This window comes from Chiloscyllium plagiosum, chromosome 23 (assembly GCF_004010195.1).
Source record: "Chiloscyllium plagiosum isolate BGI_BamShark_2017 chromosome 23, ASM401019v2, whole genome shotgun sequence".
In the NCBI taxonomy this organism is placed as follows: domain Eukaryota; kingdom Metazoa; phylum Chordata; class Chondrichthyes; order Orectolobiformes; family Hemiscylliidae; genus Chiloscyllium; species Chiloscyllium plagiosum.
Window position 1 is genome coordinate 52,194,594 of NC_057732.1, and position 21,654 is coordinate 52,216,247.

Consider the following 21,654-nt stretch of genomic DNA (forward strand, 5'->3'; position numbering starts at 1 on the left):
GGTGGGATGAGAAGTGAGGACAAGGGGAACCCGATCATGCTGTTATGAGTGAAGGGAAGGGGCAAAGGCAGAGCCACAGGTGATAGGTCATCAAATGCTGGAGATCACAACAGGTCAGGTACCATCCTGTTTTCGTTCTCCTGTCCTGAGTGCATTGCTGCTCTTGCAGCCTTTCTACCTGAATGACTCCCTTCTGTTTGGAAGAAACCTGCACGCTCTCGATCTTCTGGATGGTTCTCCTTTTCTGGAGAGAAATCATTTTTGTCTTTGTTTCCTTGATCTTATGACCTTTTATTGCTAAGCAATAGCACTTTTACTTTCTCTGCTACACTTGTTTTATACAGTTCAGAACTATCCACCTTGAGATTTTTTTAAGGCGTACTTTAAATGTACATAAACATATTACCAGGCATTCTGGCGCCACACTCAGAATTCAAACAAAAGCAAGCCCTTTCAAACGCATACAATACAGAGTTGCTTATCAAACTTAAAGCTAAATCTGGTCTTTCCATATTAAGACCCAAGTTTCCAAATAGAACTAATGCATCATGAACCTTCTCATAAGGCAGGAAAAATTATTGATTGAAGTTTTGATTAAGCATTAAGGAAGGGCACTGATATGGGAGGTGGTAGAAACTGATACAATAGCAATGTTTACGGCGCATTTAGACAGACGCAAACAGGCAGAGAAAATAGGGATGTGGGCCATGTGCAGGCAAGAATGGCATCATGGTCAGTGCAGACATGATGGGCCAAAGGGCCTGTTCCTGTGTTGTACTTTTGTGTTATGAGAGACACATGGCAAAGAAATTAGGTTGGCCAACATTTCAGGCTGAATGTTAGGAAACCCATTCTGGTTGTCTGGTCCACCTGAATGTATCTATTAGTTTTCCTTTTGATGGAACATTTTGATTTGAAGAAAAATTTAGAATATTTTAAATGGATTGTCAGGAGTTTTACTGGTACTTGGAATTAATGAATGAATTTTTATAGGGCACACTTTTGTTCTTCAAGAAAATCTTGACTGTTATGTGATATAAAATAAGGGAACCGTATGTTGTCAAAACTATATCTTTGTATTTTGTTTTTGAATGTGGGGTCTTCCTCCATTTTCTTCACCACACCCACCCCAGTAAGTTACCTGAAGCTAAGGATAGCCAGTTGTTTCCTCCCATCAGTTAATGTACACTGTTGCTTTAAGCCAATCTATCAGAGACTTTATAATCTGTGAACAACCTAGAGGAAAAGATTTTGGAAACAAAAGGAGTCCACATCAAATCCTGAAGACTGGTGACATTGAACTGCTTCCCCCAATACATTTTCCCTCCATTTGTAGCACCAACCTATTTGTCTAGCTGGGTTAAACATGAACACAAGCTAGCCACAAAAAGACATGACCCCCTCTCCCTCACAGCCCTACACACGGATGAAAAAAACCCACCATTTCGACTGGGACAACACATCTATCCTGGGACAGGCTAAGCAAAGACATGGCAGAGAATTCTTAGAGGCCTGGTACTCCAACCAAAACGCCATAAACAAGCACATAGATCTAGATGCCATCTATCAACCCCTCAGAAAACGCACAGGAAATGACATCACCACAAACCCCAGGAACCCCATCCAGGAGAAAGATATAAATAGAAAGCAGGAGACAACAGCTTCGCTTCACTTGGAGGTCGCCACTGATGATGTTACCTAGCCAGGTAATGAAACGTCTGGATATCAAACCTACACCCTAAATAGACTCATGTCAATATGCTATTGTTTGCTTGTGCTTAGAATCTACTTATTTGTAGTAAATTGAAATTCTTCTGAAGTGCAGAAACCTGGGCTGTGTTTTCTGTTAACCTGGTTCTATCAGAGAAGTGAACTTGAGATTTTGCATACTTTAATAAAATCCTTAACTTCATGATGTGTAACATCTGTCAGCTGAAATCTAATCTTTCCACAATTCCAGCTTTCCCTCTGCAATAAAGTATTTTCTAGCAATTAGAGCTAATGTAGAAAGAAAAGATGTACAGAATGCTTAAAAATATCTGTGGAAGCAAAACCTATTTGCCATAGCATCTTACTGATTTTGCTGCCACAACATCAGCAGTGGGTATTTCTACAGCACCACCAAAGTAACAATGTAATATGGTGCTTCACAGGAGCACTATCAAAATAAATCGTTCAAATGGCAGTCTAGTGATTCCGTCAGCAGTTACTGGAAGAGCAGCTTGCCATAAGTCACTGGGGAATCACACTGAAAATCGAGCGCCGCTACTCTCAGACTCATCACAAAACTTAAAACTTTAAAAACTACACAAAGATGCCCCAATTTCCCTGTCCTTTAGACCCAGGTTTCTGTATTTAACAGAACTCCAACCTACAGAGTCATAGAGTTATACAGCATAGAAACAGACCCTTCAGTCACACACGTCCATGCCGACTACATATCCTAAATTAATCTAGTCCCATTTGACGCATATCTCTCTAAACCTTTCCTATTCATATACCCATCCAGATGCCTTTTAAAGTTACAATTGTACCAATCTCTATCTCTTGCTCTATCAACTCATTCCACACACACACCACCCTTTGTATGAAAATCTGTCCCCTCTGGACTCAACTCTTTCTCCTGTCACCTTAAACCTATGCTCTCTAGTTTTGGACTGAGCTGTTTCTCGTGCTGGTGAGAATGCTGCTTCTCAGTTGTTCTTTTCTGGATGCTTCCAACGGTTTGTAAGAAGTATAAGTGGCTGGTTCAGTTATAAGAGATCTCCCACTTATCAATGAAGAGTCACAGCTCGCAGCAACTGTGCAAGGATAGATAAACCAGTTTTCTTCAGGTTCAAAGTGGCCTACTGTGGAGAACAGTAATTGGCTGAAAGTCTGAAGGCTCCCCTGTACAGTCCCAGCCCCAATAGCGTTATAGTGTCATACAGCACGGAAACTGATCCTTTGGTCCAACCACAATCCCAAACTAAATCTAGTCAGTCACCTGAGAACTGACCTACATAACATTTGGCAAACGGAAGACCTTTGATTTGCTAACTGGTCACTAATCCACTAACTGATCCACTGCATGTTACCAACCAAATCTCCTTCAGCTCCAGTTCGTCTGTAACCTTCTACGATGGCTGCTGTGTAAACAGTACTTTCAATGAGTGTCAGGTTAATTCTTTCAAAAACATGTCGAAATCCTTGCAATTCCCAGTTTTAAAACAGTTCTCATTTCAGTCCACAAATAGAAAAAAATAAAAATAAGACACATACAAGTTGATAAAAGACTGTTGAGCGAAACTTTTATTTTCGACATGCCGTCTGACCTGGAGAGTATTTCTAGAATTATCTTTTTCCATTATTAATGATAAACAGAGTTGCTATCTGGGCATATTGAAAAAATCATTGCAAAAGTGTTATTTGGATCAGTACATCGAATTATTGCTGTCTTGCATACATTATGAGTAATCTAACTGTTGTAAAACCTTAATTCACAAATAACAGGAGAATATTGAACTTTCCAATGGATCTGACCTCCAGTTAGATATTTCATAAAGAATTTGCAATCTAATAATAGACAATTTCATGCTAAATAAATGGACTTTTGTCAATATTCCATCTTGGGATGTAGGCACTACTGCCCATACCGAATTGTTCTTGAGAATATGGCAGTGACCAATCTTGAATATAACTCCCATATTACTTTGGGTCTGGAGTGTCTAAGGAGGCAGGGCTCCCTCCCTAACCAGAAGGGTTTTTAACAACAAAATGATAGTTTCATTGCTAGATTTTATTTCTGAAATTCCGTAATTGTTTTACCCAAGTCTCACTAAATATAAAACACAAGAGAAAATGTAGATTCAGTTGAAGAGGAAATACATTTTTCAATACGTTCCATGTAACCTATGGAAAATAATTCAGTGCATTTGGATTTCATTCATCCTCCCATGATTGTTCATCTTGTTTCATTTCTTGATGGAAAGAGTTGATGATCTATTCCCATGGTCCATCCAAAGTTATTCCAGACTTACAGCTACCTGGGTGAACACAAGCATTGTTACCTTTAGCAGGTGGGAAAGTCCTTTAACTTTACTACTTGGCTGAGATCACGGATTTGTTTTTTAACTTAATGCAGAAGCAGTTATGCTAATCTGAGATGATTTATTTGCAACTCTTTTCCATAAATAGTTATTTCACATTTAGATGTCTGCAAGAATTTCAAACACAATATTTGCCAAGTTATTATAGATAATGCAGAAAATAAGTGGCGCAACTAGATTAACCTCTCATAAATGAGTTAATTTATAGTCGAAATGATCCCTAGTGACAATAACACTCCATTGCAATTCATGGAATGAAGCCATTCAGAACAAGTATAGTCTGAAAAAATGTTCTCACGACATTTTTTACGTAACAGTTTCCAGCTGCCTCTTATATTTGAAGCCAGCAGCGGTCTCTAGATTGCCTCCATGTAAACTTTTATTATGACAGCTGCTTTATATCATGAATCTTGTTTCCTCACAAATGTATTGGTCAAACTGACACCTCAATTAAAGCTGAACAACACTGAACAAGATCCATTTGATTTCTCATCTGTGGTATAAACCTTTCCCCTTTTTGTTTCTTACCCACACAAGGTAGTTGCTCAAAGAGGCAATTCATTTAGTGTAAATAGCAACCATTTCACTTCTTCCTTGTTGAACTATAGCCATTAAATTGTCTCATGAGTTGTTAAAAAGGAAAGTTGTCAAGCGTAGTTGGGAGTAATGTTTACCTGAGTTTCTCAGGCTTATGTGAGCATTTTTCTTTCAACAAGTTAAATAAAATGATCTGAATGTTGCAAGGTCAATTTCAGATGAGGTGCTGTACAAATTACAAATTATAAATGTCATTGAGAGTTAAAACAGATGATTGCAAAAGTGATCAGGAATCTGTTACAAAGTTGAAGTTTTAATTTTGCTATATTAAAAATTTTACTTTGCAAGAGGTTTCTTCCACACTTCTCCAACTCAATTGTAATAGTTTATTCTGCTAAAGCTGAAGCGATGTCAGAAGTCAGATGACACCAGGTTATAGTCCAACAGGTTTATTTGAAATCACAAGCTTTCGGAGTGCTGCTTCTTCATCATGATGAAGGGGCAACGCCTTTGAAAGCTTGTGATTTAAAATAAACCTGTTGGACTACAACCTGATGTCATCTGACTTCTGACCTTGTCGACCCCAGTCTAACACCATCAGCTCCACATCAAGACTAGAACAATTTTAGAGGTATCTTGATTTGTTCTGTGGTCAGTGTGACACCCAGTGTGTTTACCAAATGCTTTATTTTAAAACAAATGAGTGGATAATGAAAGGCAGTTTATTTTATAATGCTGAAATTTAAAAACATTTTTGTTTTATTTTTAATAATTCTCCAACACCCATGCAGACAATGCTTCCCAAAATGTTCATCTCACAGAGTTCCCTTGTAAGTTTTTATACTAGAGAGTTTGTATGAAGAACACAATACTTGTTAGTGCAGTAGTGAGTTGTTCATTTCAGAGACTCAATTTGATATTAGTCTGTCTCCTCCTATGGAATTACATTTGAACAAAAGAACAGAACCTAGATTCAAATAAAATTGAATTGTTGTGTTATGGAACAATAGTACAAATGTTCAGAGTCTTTTTAAAGTTGTATATTTAGTTTTCAGTTCATTATAATTAGTAACTCAGTTTTTAGTTCATTATATCATTTTAGTTCCCATTTTTAATTAAAACTTTCTCTGAAAGTTTATCACAAAATGTGAAATAGGATCAGGAGAGGATCATGCAGCCCTTCCAACAAGCACCCGAGCTACAAATCTTCACATAAACTTTGAACTTGCTATCCCATTCAATATATTGATGGTTGATCTTGAACCTTGTTCCTGCCCAATCTCAATCTGTCTTGAATCCCAAAAAACCTAACGATCCATTGAACTCCGTCTCGAATATGCCCAAAGAGTAAACACTGATAGCCTTGAGAAATTCAAAGTCTTACAATTCTGTGATTAAAAATATTTGTTATCTCATTCACAAATGGCCAAACAAAGTATATGTATTATATTCCATGCAATTCCTCCTCTCCCAACCTCCTCTAGCTTTAATCTCCTAGGCTCATTCTAATATAATCTTCACACTCCAGGAGTCAATCTATTGAAACTTCACAATACCTGTTCTCACAGAAATACGATCTTAGACATGGAGACTGAACTGTGTACGATAATCCGATTGTGATCTCCTTCTATTGTTCCATTCTCAAGGCGAGTATAAACAGTTTATAAAGACAATTTCTAGCATAGGTATGGAAGAGGTATTTATAATGAAAGAGTTGACAACCAATTTGTGTCTAGTTAGCTGTGTAAATGATCAGCCTAATGGAACCCTATTTTGTTTAATTAAGAATGCTACAGGATGGCTCAAAATTGAGGTGTTGTCCCATGGGAATTAGTTTTGCATTCTTTTAGCAAATAATTGACGATCTTAATTGATTGTGATCCCTGCAGGGAATGAAACTTAAAAAAGACAAATTTAAACTTCTGGATAGTAGCTGAAAAGACAAGACAGCAAGATTTCATATTTCAAAACTTATATTGTATTAAACAGATGACAGTCACTATTGAAATAACAATATTTTTATCAGCAACTTGTGCTTTAAACTCCAGCAAAGAACATTTCCCTATTATTTTTAACCCCAGAAAAAACGCTTCACAAGTGTAATTTATACTGCTGATGCTTGATCTTACTGGACTCAGGCAAAGGGATTCTTAGCTCCCAAATGTATATATCTTTTCCTTTCCATTACCAACCTGGCAACTTGTAATCCCAGAACGATCTTTCACAGTGAGGGTTTCACCTGGAGAGTTTGCCTTTAGCAAGAACTAGATAAATCTTCTTGCCTCATTACAAATTCTCACACTCTTGGGCTTTTAATTTCAAGTGGGGATTCCCTCCTGGATCCCAGTAGGTTTCCAGTCTCCTGGAGTTACGGGATACCTCAGAAGACCTTGTCTTCTCAAGCTCTATCCATGGAAATGTGAATCACTTGGCCTTATATTCAGGTTTAACTGCATTATAGACCCCAACTCTCTTTTATCTTGAAGGTAAATGTGCAGTTTAAAACGTGTCATTCTCCACACTTCCTTGGGATTTTGGAGAGGAGCAATGTAAAATGGGGAGCCAATGGCCTCGTGATATTATCATTAGACTGTTAATCCAGAGACCCAGGTAATGTTCTGGGGACTCGGGTTCAAACCGGTAGATGGTAGTTGAACTCAATGAAAATCTGGAATTAAAAAATCTAATGATGATCATGAATCCATTGCCAATTGCCGGAAAACCCATCCTGGGTCACTAATGTTCTTTAGGGAGAGAAGCTGCCATCCTTACCTGGTCTACATGTGACTCCAGACCCACAGCAATACGGTTGACTTTTTACTGCCCTCTGGGCAATTAGGGATGGACAATACATGCTGGTTTAGCCAGCAATCCCCCCATCCTGTGAATGTATGAAAAAGGATGCTGCTGCTATGAACCGCTTACTCTCTTTTCCAGGAAAACCACTCTTTAATCTTTAACTGTTACATCATCCAGGCCTGTAGTCAGTAGAATTCAGAATGCATTCCATGATCCTCAATTCAGAATGCATTTCATTTTATTCTCAATTAAATATACCACCTCAAAACATGATAATCATATGCACCTCATGTTTTATAAGATCTAAGGATGTAAACATCCATGATTGCAGAGGTCAAAAAAGGGCCCCCAATTTTGCAAATATCTAAACTAGCAAATTAAGTGCAGGCAGTTGTATAATGGGTCTTACATTCAATACAGTATGGACATAGTTGCTGTATTGACTAAGGTAATCATTTTTAACGGGACAAGTTTATGTGAAGAAGGTGTTTGGTATGCTTTCCTTTATTGGTCAGAGCATTGAATACAGGAGCTGGGAGGGCATTGGTTAGGCCACATCTCTATGACTCTATGTTAATTTGCAGATCCTAATTCAGTAATGGGATATTCTTGTCTTTCTGTTCATGCAATTTTGTAAGATCAAAATATTTTTTGTGACATCGGTTTATTGTGAAAATACAGACCAGGTGATAGTGAATCAGCAAGCAGTTTCCATTGCATCAGATGTATCTTCTGTTCATCCTTCACTGAAAACATATCATCTACTAAATGTAGGGTATTTATAGCTGCCTGCTTGCTTCTTTTTGACTCTCATTCACAGTTTAACTCTAACTCCTTGCTTCTGAATAAAACTTCACTAGCTTGCTGCTGTGGAAAGAAATTAATATCAGCTATTAACGTTACCTTAAACAGTACATGACTTTTATCATATTACTTTTAATAGTGTATGACATTTATTTCCATAACTGTTCCCAAATGCTTGGTTATCTTGGTTGAATTTGACATTCATACCTAGGAGAATCTAATATTTGTGAACCTTGGCTTGCCTGCACGAGATTAAAACAAAGTATTTTTCAGGATTCTAAATAATCGTTGCTTGAACAGGCACGGCTGGATAATTGGTGATATGTTTGCGCTCATGTCGAGGTAATTAAGTCACGACGGTGCAAAGCTGTGTCAGAAGTTGTGCAGGTCCCGATAATTTTCTTCTACAATCAGGTAACTTCTCAAGGTGTTCAAATAAACACGTGATCTATGAAGGATTAAACCGGTTTAAATTGAATATTTGTGTTCAGTATTTGACTATCCCAAAATAAATTGGAAATTATGTATGATTGTTACAGATTGTACTATTTGAGGTGGTTTGGTGCAGAATATGTGGCCGCAGAATCGCTGGCCAGCATATGATGTAGAATGTTAGGATCTGTATAGGATAGAAGCAGGCCATTCAGACCGTTGACTCCACAGCAACCCTCTGAAGGATATCCCATCCTCCCTACCTCTGTATTTCCCACAGTCAATCCACCTTGCCTGCACATGCCTAGTTACCAAGCACAATTTAGCACAGCCAGTCCACCTAACCTGCACCGTTGGAGGAAGCCAGAGCACCCGGAGGAAACCCACTCAGACACATGGAGAATGTGCAAACGCTACACAGACAGTCGCCCGAGGCTGGAATCGAACACAGGTCCCATGCACCTTGAGACAGTGGTGCTAACCACTGAGCCACCGTGCTGCCCCATATGGTGATAATGTCTCTGGGGTAGTAATCCAGAGCTCTGAGTTAACGTTCTCGTGTATTGGTGCAAATCTCACCAAAGCAAATAGTGGAATTTGACTAGCAGCCTCTGACAGTTGTTGCAAAAACACATCTGGATCACTTTAAGGAAGTAAATCTGACAATGTGGCTCCAGAAACGCAGCCTTGTGTTTTATTCTTTTAGGATATGGATGTTGCTGTCATTTATTATCCATCCCTAATCGTTGTGGACCTAAAGTCACATGTAGGCCAGACCAGGCAATAAGAGCAGATTTCCTTCCCTAAAGGACATCAGTGAACCAGATGGTTTTCCACAGTAACCAACAATGGTTACATGGTCACCATCAGGTCAAGTAGTCCAGATTTTTATTGAATTTAAACTTCAATTTATTGAATTTAAACTGTAATGGCAGGATTCCAACCCATATCTCCAGAGCATTACTCGCAGCTCTCTGGATTGCTAGTTCATTACCAGGATACCACACTGCCTCTATAGATGACGCTTAACTGCTCCGTGGGCAATTAGGGATGGGAAGTAAAGCCAGTGATGCTCAAATCCAATAAATGAGGTAGAAAAAAACCTCCTCTGATTCCCTACATGCACGTTTCTACTTTTGATCATGCTGTTCGACAGTAGGATAGTGGGATGGAGGAGTTGGCACATAAAAAGAATTGAAACATTTTTTTCACAAGGAAAGCAAGAGAATCCAAGGCCATGCAACATCAGCCATGGTCTTGTAGACTTGGCTTGTTGTAGATAGCATTCGATAAGGCGTGGATGCAAGTTACTCACCATATTGTCAACCAGATTGGAAAGACCAATGACAAGCTGAAATTCAACAAGAGGAAAAAAAAGTTCTTGCGGGGCTAAAGGACAAAAAAAGCTGCTATGATGAAAACGGAATTTGCTGGACAAACGCAGCAGATTTGGCAGCAGTTGTGCAGAGAAACACAGTTAATGTTTTGGAAACTGGTACAGGTATTACTCTTCTTCAGAACTGAAGTTTCTGGAAAATGGTGCTTTTTTAATAGTGTTGTCAGAGGGGGGCAGTTGAACAGATGGTGAGTGTGCCCAGAACAAATAGATAATAATAATAAGGAAGTGATAGAGATGTAAAATGGGTGTAAATGTTAGCTGTAAAAAAGAGACAATTGGGTCTGCACTGCTGAGAGCAAAGCCAAACAAGCACAAACAAGACAGGGCCAAGGGATGGACAAAGGATATAAGAGGACAAAATACAGAGATCATACTCTGAACTTATAGAATTCAATATGAGTCCAGGAGGCTATAAAGTGCCTGAGCAGAAAATGAAGTGCAGTTCTTCTTGCATTGAGCTTCATTGGAATAATGCAGAATGGAGATGTTATCCTGAGAGCAAGATGTTTTATTCAAATGGTAAGCAATTCTGTTTTAAAAATTAAAAAGCTCTGATGTTTTTTCTCATAGTGCACATCAGCCTGTACAGTTGTGTAAGACATATCCTGGACAGCAGGGACAAGTTGGGCTGAAGGGCCTGTTTCGATGTTGTGAACCTCTATGACTCTACATCCAAGGCAGCTGTGAATTGAAATCCCAAAACCGTTTGTGTAATAGCAGAAACCCTAAATTATTTTTAATTCATAAAGATCCAGAATCTAATTTAAGCACTAGAGGGAGCCTGTGCTTCAACAGTATTTATTAAGAGAAGCATTTTTCAATTTTCATTTGAGCATTGAATTGAATCAAGGGAAGTTTAACTGGCACAAGCAGGTGGGATGTTCCAAATGCATAAACAGCAGTTACTGAAATTCCAAGAAACACACTGCCCACTTACTAATCAAAGCTGATTTAAGGTCACAATAAAGTGGTGAATATTTAAGACTGAAGAGGAAAGTCTTCTCTCAGAGGGCTGAGAGTCTTTGGAATGCCTTGCCACAGAGAACTGTGGGGGCAAAGTCCTTGTGTATATTTAAGACTGAGTTAGATTGATAGCTAGATAGATGGATAGATGGATGGATGGATAGATAGATGGATGGATGGATTCTTGAAGATTCAGGGTTACAGGGAAGAGGCAGGAAAGTTGATGTGAAGAATGATCCCATTGAATCATCCATGATCTTATTGAATCACTGAGCAGACTCGGGGAGCCAATCAGCCTACTCCTGTTCCTATTTCATATGGTCTTGCACACCAAATATTTTCAAATTTTGAGAAGTCATCAACTTGACATGAGAACCCATAACATTTCCTTTTTCCATTTCAGGCAATGAATTCCCTGAAACCCACATTTCCAGTGAATCTGCCATGAAGAATTTGAGAGAATAGGAAAGGCTGAGATGGATATGGGCCAAATGCAGGCAAACAGAGCTAGTTTAGTTTGGGAAACATGGTTCAGCATGAACACATTGGACCGAAAGGTCTCTGTCCATGCCATATGACTCCAATATATGTCATTACCATGACAGGAGTTGAAGGCGTTTTGCCCAAAACATCGATTCTCCTGCTGCTCGGATGCTGCCTGACCTGCTGTGCTTTTCCAGCATCAAATTTTCGACTTAATATTTGAGAGGGCCATTCAAAAGTCTGATCACAGTGGGGAAGAGGCTGTTCTTGAATCTATTTGTATGTGTATATTCAAAGCTGAGAAAGAGTAATGGAATCAAGGGTTATGTGGAAAAGGCAGGAAAGTGGAGTTAGAGGTTATCATGATCTCATTGAATGACAGTGCAGACTTGATGGGCTGAATGGCCAACTTTTGTTCCTGCTATCCTCTGTATGCAGTTATGCTTCATACAGTCTGTTGCTGTATGCTCAGAAGTGTAAAGATCTCACATCGCTGAACTAGATGGAGCTTTTCAGCAGTCAATGGAAATTTCATGGGTTTTATACCAGATTTTTGAAAAAAACATTAATATAAATCCCTCCACCTGCAATTGGAAGTAAGGGGCAGACTTGAACCCTTGTCTACACAGAATTAGCCTGGATCCCTAAAATAGTGTCATGGCCACTATATCAGCATCTCCCCCAATGATATTTAATTATACATGTCAGATAATCCACATTAGCTACAACACTTATAACCTTTCAATTTTCAAATTATTTATGCAGTGAAGTGTAGAGTGGAACTGATTTGCTGTCAGTGCCAGATTACCAGGAACAAAGGTCAAAGTCTATTTTATAGTTGTTACATCGCACAGACAATGGAGTGTCACCTATTGTTGGAGCGTTTTGAAACAGCATTTAGACAAATTGCAAGTTCGAAGTCCTTCAATCACAGCTGAAGCCTCCATTCTGTGTCTCAATGAACACCATCTCACTAGCATTTCAAAGCTGTTCCTCTTTCGAATATTAAAACTGTATGTAGAGGATACATACTCAAGCTTTACTCAAAGTCAATAATCCTCACAGTGACACGTCTTTTTTTGTCAAGTATTTTCACCCTCAACACTCCCCACATTACTGGTTTCTGATGAGCCAAAGTCTTGGTCAAAAAAGAATGATATCAGCAGCACTTTAAGTTCAGCAGCTAGCCCTGTCTCCCAGTTGCCTGAATCAAAGACTTTACTTTGACAGCATCACCAAGAAAGAAGGAACTTACATTAAAATAGCGCCTTGCACATCTTCAAGAGGTTCCAAAATGCTTCTCAACCTATGATTTATTTTTGAGGTTTACTGAATGTCGTGTAGTCAAATACAATAGCCAGTTTTCCCAAAGCAAGTTCCCACAGACCGCAATGAGATGCATGACCCATTCAGCTGTCCGGCTCGTGTTTTCTTTGTGGGGATTACAGTTGGACAGGACACTGGAAGAACTTTCCTGCATTTCTTCGAATAGCACCAGTGGTTCTTTCTCTCTGGAGGAGACCAAGGGAGTTCTAATGTTTCACCAGGGAGGTGATGCCTGTAATGAGGCAGAGTTTGACATAAGGTGGCACGCATCTAGAGTTGTCTCAAGATGAATGCACTCCCAGAGCAGGCTGATGCTTGTAGCTAACCATGAGACAGGTCATGTATGTGACAAGTCCATTTACAAATACCACAGTCAAATTCTCATAACATTCAGTAATAATTTATTTTGTTAATTTCAAGAACAACCAAATTCATTATCTTGAAAATGCTTCATTTAAGAATTGTTGACAACACTGTTCTGCAAAATGTAAAGGTACTATACAAATTCTTAATACAAAAGGAATAAATTAATCGCAGAATTACACAATTCTGCATTTTCTACACCATACATAATCTTCTTTGATTAAAATGAAACAGAAACCAGAGGAGGGGCAGGAGGAAAGAAGGACATTTTACATGCTCTTTTAAGATCCACAGCCATTTTCTGGGAGCAATCTACTGAATTAATCATAACTACATTGCTTTAATTTACACAACTTGTAAGAAAACTATTGACATTTATAGGTGTAAAACCCTACAACTATTCTAGTGGTAACTGTTTGTTGGGTAGCACCTGAATCTGGTTTGCTATGTCCAAACTAAAACTAATACTGATTTAGAAAACATATTGGAATTTTAACATTTTGCACAATGGCATCTGAAACTGTGTTTAGAAAAAATTCAGCCTCACAATGAATGTATGGTCATGTTTGTGAACGTCAGCCTCTCCGATAACTCAACATCAATTCTTCCGGGTCCACTCACAAAGACAAACAGTGCTGTCTGGGGCTTTTTTTTCAGCTTGCTGAAGCAACCCTTTCTTGTCCATGGGACCACACACAATGGTTCTGCTTCAGCCTTTTACTAAGCAGTGTTCCCATAAGCAGGCATTCTTGCTGCTGTCTCCCCCCACCTCCCCCTCCCCCTCCATAACCACCACTCCCCCCAATCTCCCCGCCACCCACCAGCCCTGCGCCAACTCCACCACCGTCCAGTCAAACAGGAAACCATCAAATATTCAGAAGGAGAGAATTAAAGAAAATAAGCTCCCTTTTATATTTTTGGCAAGATCAGTGTCCTGTTGCAACAGTCACCTTGCTGTGAAGTCTGTGCTCCACGGACTTTGTGAACTTTCCGTGCCAGCCATTAAATTATTTCTGATGAGTACTTCATGGGAAAATATTTTTTAAAACTTTGTGAGGCCTTCTAAGGGTTGACAACTCTCCAAGGTCTTGTGCCATAAATCAGCTAAAGTCCTTGAAGAGCATACACGATCGATGAGCTGTTTTGAAGCTTAGACTAGGGCTGGAATTGTACCATTATGCAATATTTGTCCAGTCCAGAAATATGCAGATTATGTTAACTCTGTGTGCTTTTGTTCTGACCATTTTTGATATAATTAATGTAGTAGCTACTAAACCACGCTTCTGAGTATCAGGAACAGTTCATCAGCCTCTGTATATACTATCCACAAATATATTACAAAACTCTGTTGCTTTATTGTAGGAAAACAAGCTTTTGTGCACTCTGGCATGTCTTACAGTGAAGAATGCATTTTCAATATCTTTAACATATTATATGCCAGAGCCATTAATGAAACAAGAGATTCACAACTTTTTATTTGTCAGGTAACCAGTGGTCAATGTCTATCCAATTCTTTCCTTTTAGCTTTTCATTGGTCTTTGGTAATATTCAAGTAAACTTGGTTAAATTCTGAAGTACTTTATTATTACACTGTCTGCATTAGGGAATAAAATAAAATCATGCACCAGGCTTTAAGCGCAGGAGGTCTGGTGCATATGATTCACAGTTTAAAAAGCAGTGTTGTGTGTTATTCATAAAGACCTTAGGACTGATGGCCAGTGGTTACCTGAGGGACTGCACAGTCTGCGGTACTTCAATTAAGCTTTGTCTTGGTTTTGCGGATTGACTCCTTCTGTGAGCGAGCTCAGAGCTGAAGTTGCTGGTTAACGACTGTGTGCAAGAGTAAGGCAGTGACAAGGGGCAGTGAAGTGATCACTCAGGGGTGTCAACGTTTTGTACTTTGATTTGAGGTCAGATGTCAGACGAGAGTTCCAGGCTTGGCATTGTCACTCCCATACCACTGAACGTCTGCCAATTCTGAATAGAGTGGGGAGTCCATGTAGCAAGTATCCTGGTAGGGTCTGCAAAGACAAGAGACTCAAGTCAGGGAATCAGATTATGTCTCAGAAAATCCTTAATTTCAGTAAAGATACATGAAAAGATGGTGTGAAGGTCCTGCACAATGAGATCAAGGATCATGGCGATGACATAATTTGACACTTCTAGCTTAGAGAAAATTGTGTTCTCTCAATCTATGCTGCATTAAAGCATACAGGCCTTTGAGCTAAAATGCGTGCTTCGTCAACGCAAATTTGCTGTACCATGATTGACGAATTGGGGATGCTGTTCCTACAGCACAAACTTTTAAAACATGGCTGTGATGCAATAACATCACAATCCTTAAAACGCTGTTTCTAAAGCACAATTTTTCTATAACACAGGGTTGCACAAGAACGTAACCATCGCGTTAGGGAAAGACTCACTGTACACTACAGGGAAAGCAAGGTGAACCCATACCAAAGAATCTCTCTAAGACCAGTGCCGGTGCTGCCTGGGCAAGTTAGCCTTGAGGGCGAGGTTCAGAGTATGGATTCACACAGTGTGAAATAACTCAGCCCCATGTAAGAAACTGGTCAGCTGGCCAAAGTATTGGGCAGCCTCAACAGTTGACCCTAAACCTCTGAGCCACATTGACTGGCATCTTTGAAATCCTATAAGTCCTGTCTCATAAAGCAGCTGGAACACTGTAAATCTAGCTTGGCTTTCTGTTGTGCAGCTAACCCCTATCAGTTATCAGCTTGATGAAAAACAGGGTGTCCTTTGAAATTCTGTAATTTCAAACACAAAGCCACCTTGTTTGAAAACCTGACAAAAAAAAAGTGAAACTTTTCCAGGATTTCTTCTTTTCACAGCAGTTTGAAATCAAGACGTGATTTTCCCTTCTTTTGGGTAAATGATATGTCTGAACTAAGGTTTGTCAAGAGTTTGCAAATTCCTCTTACATATGGCTCATTGGCATCCGCTCTATCCTTCGGTGACAATAGGACAACGTGACTGAACGCTCTTAGATCATAATACAGACCAGGCACAACACACATATTTAAAGTGTGCCAGCTGCTTATTGGTTAGCAGTGACAACCTTTCACTTTGCCTCAATGAATCGACCATGAGGACCATCTCTCAGAATGTTAGACACAACCAATCAAAAACTGTGCCATTCAGACTCCTCAAGGTCCAACCTTGATGGTCCATTGTGTAACACATGGAGTCAGACAGATCAATATTCTCATGTGAATCAGAAGGAGAAGGTGTATTCTAACCACCTCAACAACAATCTATAAAATCACCTCAGGAGATTGATACAAAATAAACCACAGAATTCACTGACTCAGTTTCAATTACAGACAGGAAGCTAAATAACTAATGGTTTCCGAATGGGATTAATTTTGCCCTGTCATCATCTAATGGGATTGAATAGAAAGTGTTTGGATTTTTATTTTTGGAAAATAACTGAGTCAAATCTTTAACAATAGCAAACACAGAAATTTCTGGAAAAGCTCAGTGGGTCTGGCAGCATCTGTGGAGAGAAATCAGAGTTAATATTTCGGGTCCGGTGACCCTTCCTCAGAACTCAGAAGTTCTGAAACGGTAACTCTGATTTCTCTTCACAGATGCTGCAGACCTGCTGAGCTTTTCCAGTAATTTCTGTTTTTGTTTCTGACTTACAGCATCCATAGTTCATTTGGTTTTTATTGAGTTGAATCTTTAGTATTTTCAGGACATTTAAAATTGAAAAACATTGCTTCAGTTCACCAGGCATGGATTCTTATTCGTTAATGAGGTATAGGTATATATTATCTACCCCTAACTGGCCTGAAGGAGGTGGTAATGAGCAGCCTTGCACTATGAAGACATGGCTATTGAATTGTGTCACAGCCTTTCACAGCAATTGTTGGTATAATTTGATGGTGTTACTAGGCTGTTTTAAAGGGAATACAGTATAAGGGTTAGCCACATTGCCTTTGAGTCACATGTAGGCCAGACCAGCTAAGAACAATAGATTTCCTCCCCTAAAGGCCATCAGTGAACAGGAGGTGATTTTACCACAATTCAGTGATTAAATGGTCACTGTTACCGATAGCTGTTTATCCAAGATCATTGAAGCAAATTTTAATTCCTCAGCTGCTGTGATTACCCTAGAAAACTGGTACAGGCGTCTTGTCCTGGATGTATCCACCAAGGGAGTCTCCTCCCAGTGTACAGGCAGGGGTTAAGGTCAGACCCTGGTAATTTCCCAAGTGGGGGGTTTGATAGGATCAAAGTGGGCAGTAGTTTCAGGCTAATGTCTCTACACTACACTTTCAAGCATAGAGTAAGTGTTAGGCAATCAGGTGCACAATAATTCCAAACAAACCTTAAGGCTCAAATACTGAACACATGACAGGAGACAGTGCAGCAGAAACGAAAGTGAGGTTCGGACCTTCTGGTAACCGGGATTGGAAAGGAGAAAAGACCAAAGTTAGGCTAAATGCCTAGTGTCAAGCCACACATTGCATTTACTTCCTGAACCTATTGGAGTGGCTATGGTAATAAAACATCTAAAACAAAACACTGGACTGTTGTCTCAATTTTATTTCTGTCACGTAGGCATGATTTCAACAAAGCTCAGAAACAAAAATAGAAATTGCTGGAAAATCTCAGCAGGTCTGGCAATATCTATGGAGAGAGATCAGAGTTAACATTTTGGATCCAGTCACTCTTCTTTTGAATGTTCTGAAGGTCACTGGATCCGAAACTTCAACTCTGATTCCCCTTCACGGATGCTGCCAGACCTCCTGAGCTTTTCCAGCAATTTCTGTTTTTGTTTCTGATTTCCAGCATCTTTCGGTTTTCTCCCCCTTTCAGTTTTTATTTATTCACTCATTCATGGGATGTGGGCATCGCTGGCTGGGCCAGCATTTATTGCCCATCTCTAATTGCCCTGAGGAAGTGGTGGGGAGTTGCCTCCTTAAACAGCTATAGTCCTTGGGAAGTAGGGACAGTGACAGTGCTATCAGAGAGGGACGATAAGAAATGAACTATCCCACACACAGTTAAATGGCACAAAGACAGACAGTGAGGGGCGTAATATCACATAACCGATTATTACCATACCTCTACTTTACAGGGCTTTGGTGAGTTGGCGATTGGGTCTGTTCATCGTGAGGTGTGCTCGTTTCTGTTGTACCTCTACAGAAAGGCAGGTGAAAAGAGGAGCAGATAAGACTGAATATTAGTAAAAAGAAGAAAGCAAGGAAAATGTTAGTTAGAACTGATAGTTAGGAAACTAGCAAGAAACTTAGTGATTCCATTTTTTATTGTTAGAACAGTGAAGAATTAGAAGATAACATTGAAACTACTTTATGTTACAGTAATTCTGTTCAGATTTCAACTTCCTACACCTTCTAGAGACATTGAACAGTGACATAGACAACAAAACAGTGACTCGACACCAGTTATAACATACAATAATTCTTCCTGTGCACCCTCACCCTTAACTCTGTTAAATTGGTTCATTTCCTTTCAAAAGGTTAAGTTTACCAAAACTGAATCAGATTTTGTTAAAACCAAAATTTGCAGCTTTTCATTCCTACACCAGAAGAGTGGGGCGAGTGGGGGAAGGGCAGCAATTATTTTGTCATGTTGGCTCTCAGCTAGTCACACCCTCTTGCCCTTTCTCTGAAACCCTGCACCTTTTCCCCTCTTCTAAGATACTTATCCAGCTCCCTTTGGGAAGCTCTGATTGTATCTGTCTTCCACACACTCTCAGGCACTGAAGATCCTGAAGGATTTCCTCATATCTCCTTCAGTTTGTTTGCCAATGACATGAGAGTGATGTTCTCTACCCCCCTCCCCCTCCCACCCATCCACCAGAAGAAGCTTCTCCTCTACAGAGACTCCTCATTAGTCTGAACGCTCTTTGTGAGGTCCCTTATGGTCTGTTCGCTAAGGAGAACAAGTTTGCTGAAAAAAAGACACATTTTATTGAAACTTTCCACCAGCAATAATAACAAAGGGAAAGAAACATTTATATTGTATGAGAGGAGAGTGCTGATTGGCTTGCAGTGAGACTACTGATTGGCAAGTGGTGGCAGATTTGTAGAGATGTTGCCATAAAGAAAGCACCAGTTAGATGTTGTTGACAGTTAACTGCCTAGTTTTGTTTAAATTTTAAACCAGGCAAGTTGAATCGGATTTGTCAAGGCATTTCCCTCAGCATTTGAACCAGGGAGTGTCTGTCAGCTGCTCTGTTGAGTTGAAGCAGGTATAGAACATGCACATGTTCTTTCTGGGTAGAAGGGGTGGGGTCTTGTGTATTATTGTATGTAGCTGTTGGTACTTGCAAGTAAGTGTTTCTGCCTGATAATCCAAAATTGGTTGTCAGTGTAATTTGCAGCACATTTGGGATTATTTAGTAAATGCTGCTCAGTGATAGAATTAGATCTAATGTCAGACACTGTATTTTGGGTTTTGCAAACGTTGGCTGTTTGGGGTCACCATGGTGAATGAATAGAGCAGACTGTATCAAACAGCATATGCCTTTGGCCGGTTGCAACAAGCAAGACTCTGACTACACATAACAAGCTGGTGCTTGCAAAACCCAAAACAAAATTATATGTGTCTCTTTTTTCCAGCAAACAGCAGGTTCTGTACTATGAGATGGCTATTTGTAAACCACAGTTTTATGGGAATTCCTGCATCGAAACAGTAAATTTTGTATCTACAGAGGGAGTAGATAATTGAGTGGTGTCATTTAAATGAAGGCTCCACAACTGAAAGAGAACACTGCCTTCACTGATGCACCTATACCATGATATCCTGGTATCAGACGGTGAGAGCAGGGTTTGGTGTGTAGTTCCAATGAGGGTGTGAGAATATAAAGTGGATCATGTTGACTTGGCACTCCATTTTACACCTATCTCAGGTTTTGTGTGCACAACAGTCATTGGTGTGTCTCATGTTATTGGAGAAGGATAAAATAGTCCAAAATACACAGCCACAAGGAAAGTGAGGACATTGTTCCAGGTACCTCTTGTGTGCTCTGTACTTACTCATTACAGAGACATAGCCAGAAACAGAAATTGCTGGGGAAATTCATCAGATCTGGCAGCCTGAGTTGAGATGGAGACAGACTTAACACTTCAAGCCCAGTGACTCTTCTGCAGAACTGGACTTGAAACTTTAACTCTCACTACAGATGCTGCCAAACCCGATCAATTTCACTAGCAATTTCTGTTTTTGTTTCAGATTTCCACCGACTATAGGTCTTTGTTTTATTTTAGCAGAGACAGAATTTTTGCCTGAGCAATTATGTAGCCACGGATGGTGCTTATAACACACAGAGCAGACTGGGGGATGGTCCCTCCATAATAACAAAGATGGTCCCTCCATAATAACAAGCGACTGTGGGATCATTCAATGAACAATTTTCCAACTTGTGAAAAATCAACAGGCTTCATTCAATCTTGCTGAAGATCTGTGATATGAGTTGGAACACTCAGTTTCAAATATTTCATTTACAAGTTGCAGTTTTTCTTCACTGGAACTTTACGAAAGTTACAAGTTTGAATTCTGTAACTTTAAATATAGGTCAAGTTTAAACTGTGGTTGAAATAAAATTCACATGCTCCAATATATTGAGTGCTCTCTTTAAACATGTTATCTTACTCCTTTCAGACACAGGAAAGAGTTTTTGAAAGTGCTACTTATTAAGAAGCTTTTAGGAACAGCAGGAGACCAGAAGAAATGAGAGGAACCATAGTGTTTAAATTCTGAAGATGAGATTAACATAGAGATAATGTGAAACCAGAAAATACTGGAAATGTACAACTCCAGTTGTCAGTATATGAAAGAGGAAGCAAGGCCAGACTCATAAATCTTCCTATTTTGCTTTTTGAAGTGTCAAAAGATACTGGGACCTAAGGATCTGTATCTCCTGGTTTCTGTAATCTCTGGAAATTAACTGCCTTTAATACTCGTGGTCAGAACTCACACAAACACCAGGTTATAGTCCAACAGGTTTATTTGAGATCACAAGCGTTCGGAGCCCTGCTGCCCGGTCAGGTGAAGTTACAAAGGAGTAACGCTCCGAAAGCTTGTGATCTCAAGTAAACCTGTTGGACTATAACCTGGTGTTTGTGTGATTTCTGACTTTGTCCACCCCAAACCAACACTGGCTCCTCCACATCATGGCTTTAGTACTCATGAAGGAAAGTTCCAGAACATGTATTCCCTTTGAATTGGTTTAAACTTTTTAAACACCCTGGGAGGGAGAGGGTTGACTTGTATTTTGACTGCATCAAGTTCAGCACCTCAATACCACAGGCCGTTTTCTTTCAGACACTGCTAGGTACACTGTGCACTTCCGATATTTTCTGCTGTGACTATCTCACATGCTAAACAAACGTAACAGCTCCAACTTGTACGAAACGACTGGGATGGAAATGTGTTGCTGGAAAAGCGCAGCAGGTCAGGCAGCAT

General features: G+C 39.6%; 1 protein-coding gene across 7 annotated transcripts in view; it reads right to left on the reverse strand.

Moving 5' to 3' along the window:
• Positions 1 to 13,209: 13,209 nt before the first annotated feature.
• Positions 13,210 to 21,654, reverse strand: part of frmd4a (FERM domain containing 4A) — a 721,373-nt gene continuing 712,928 nt past the window's right edge. For 6 of the 7 annotated variants that reach the window (XM_043714187.1, XM_043714188.1, XM_043714186.1 and 3 more), the window contains one exon: positions 13,210 to 15,215. In XM_043714187.1, coding sequence (XP_043570122.1) covers positions 15,113 to 15,215 — 103 coding nt within the window. In that variant the 3' untranslated portion in view covers positions 13,210 to 15,112. Of the gene's footprint in view, positions 15,216 to 18,288; positions 18,364 to 21,654 lie in introns of all 7 variants that reach the window. The other variant, XM_043714184.1, reaches the window with a different exon arrangement.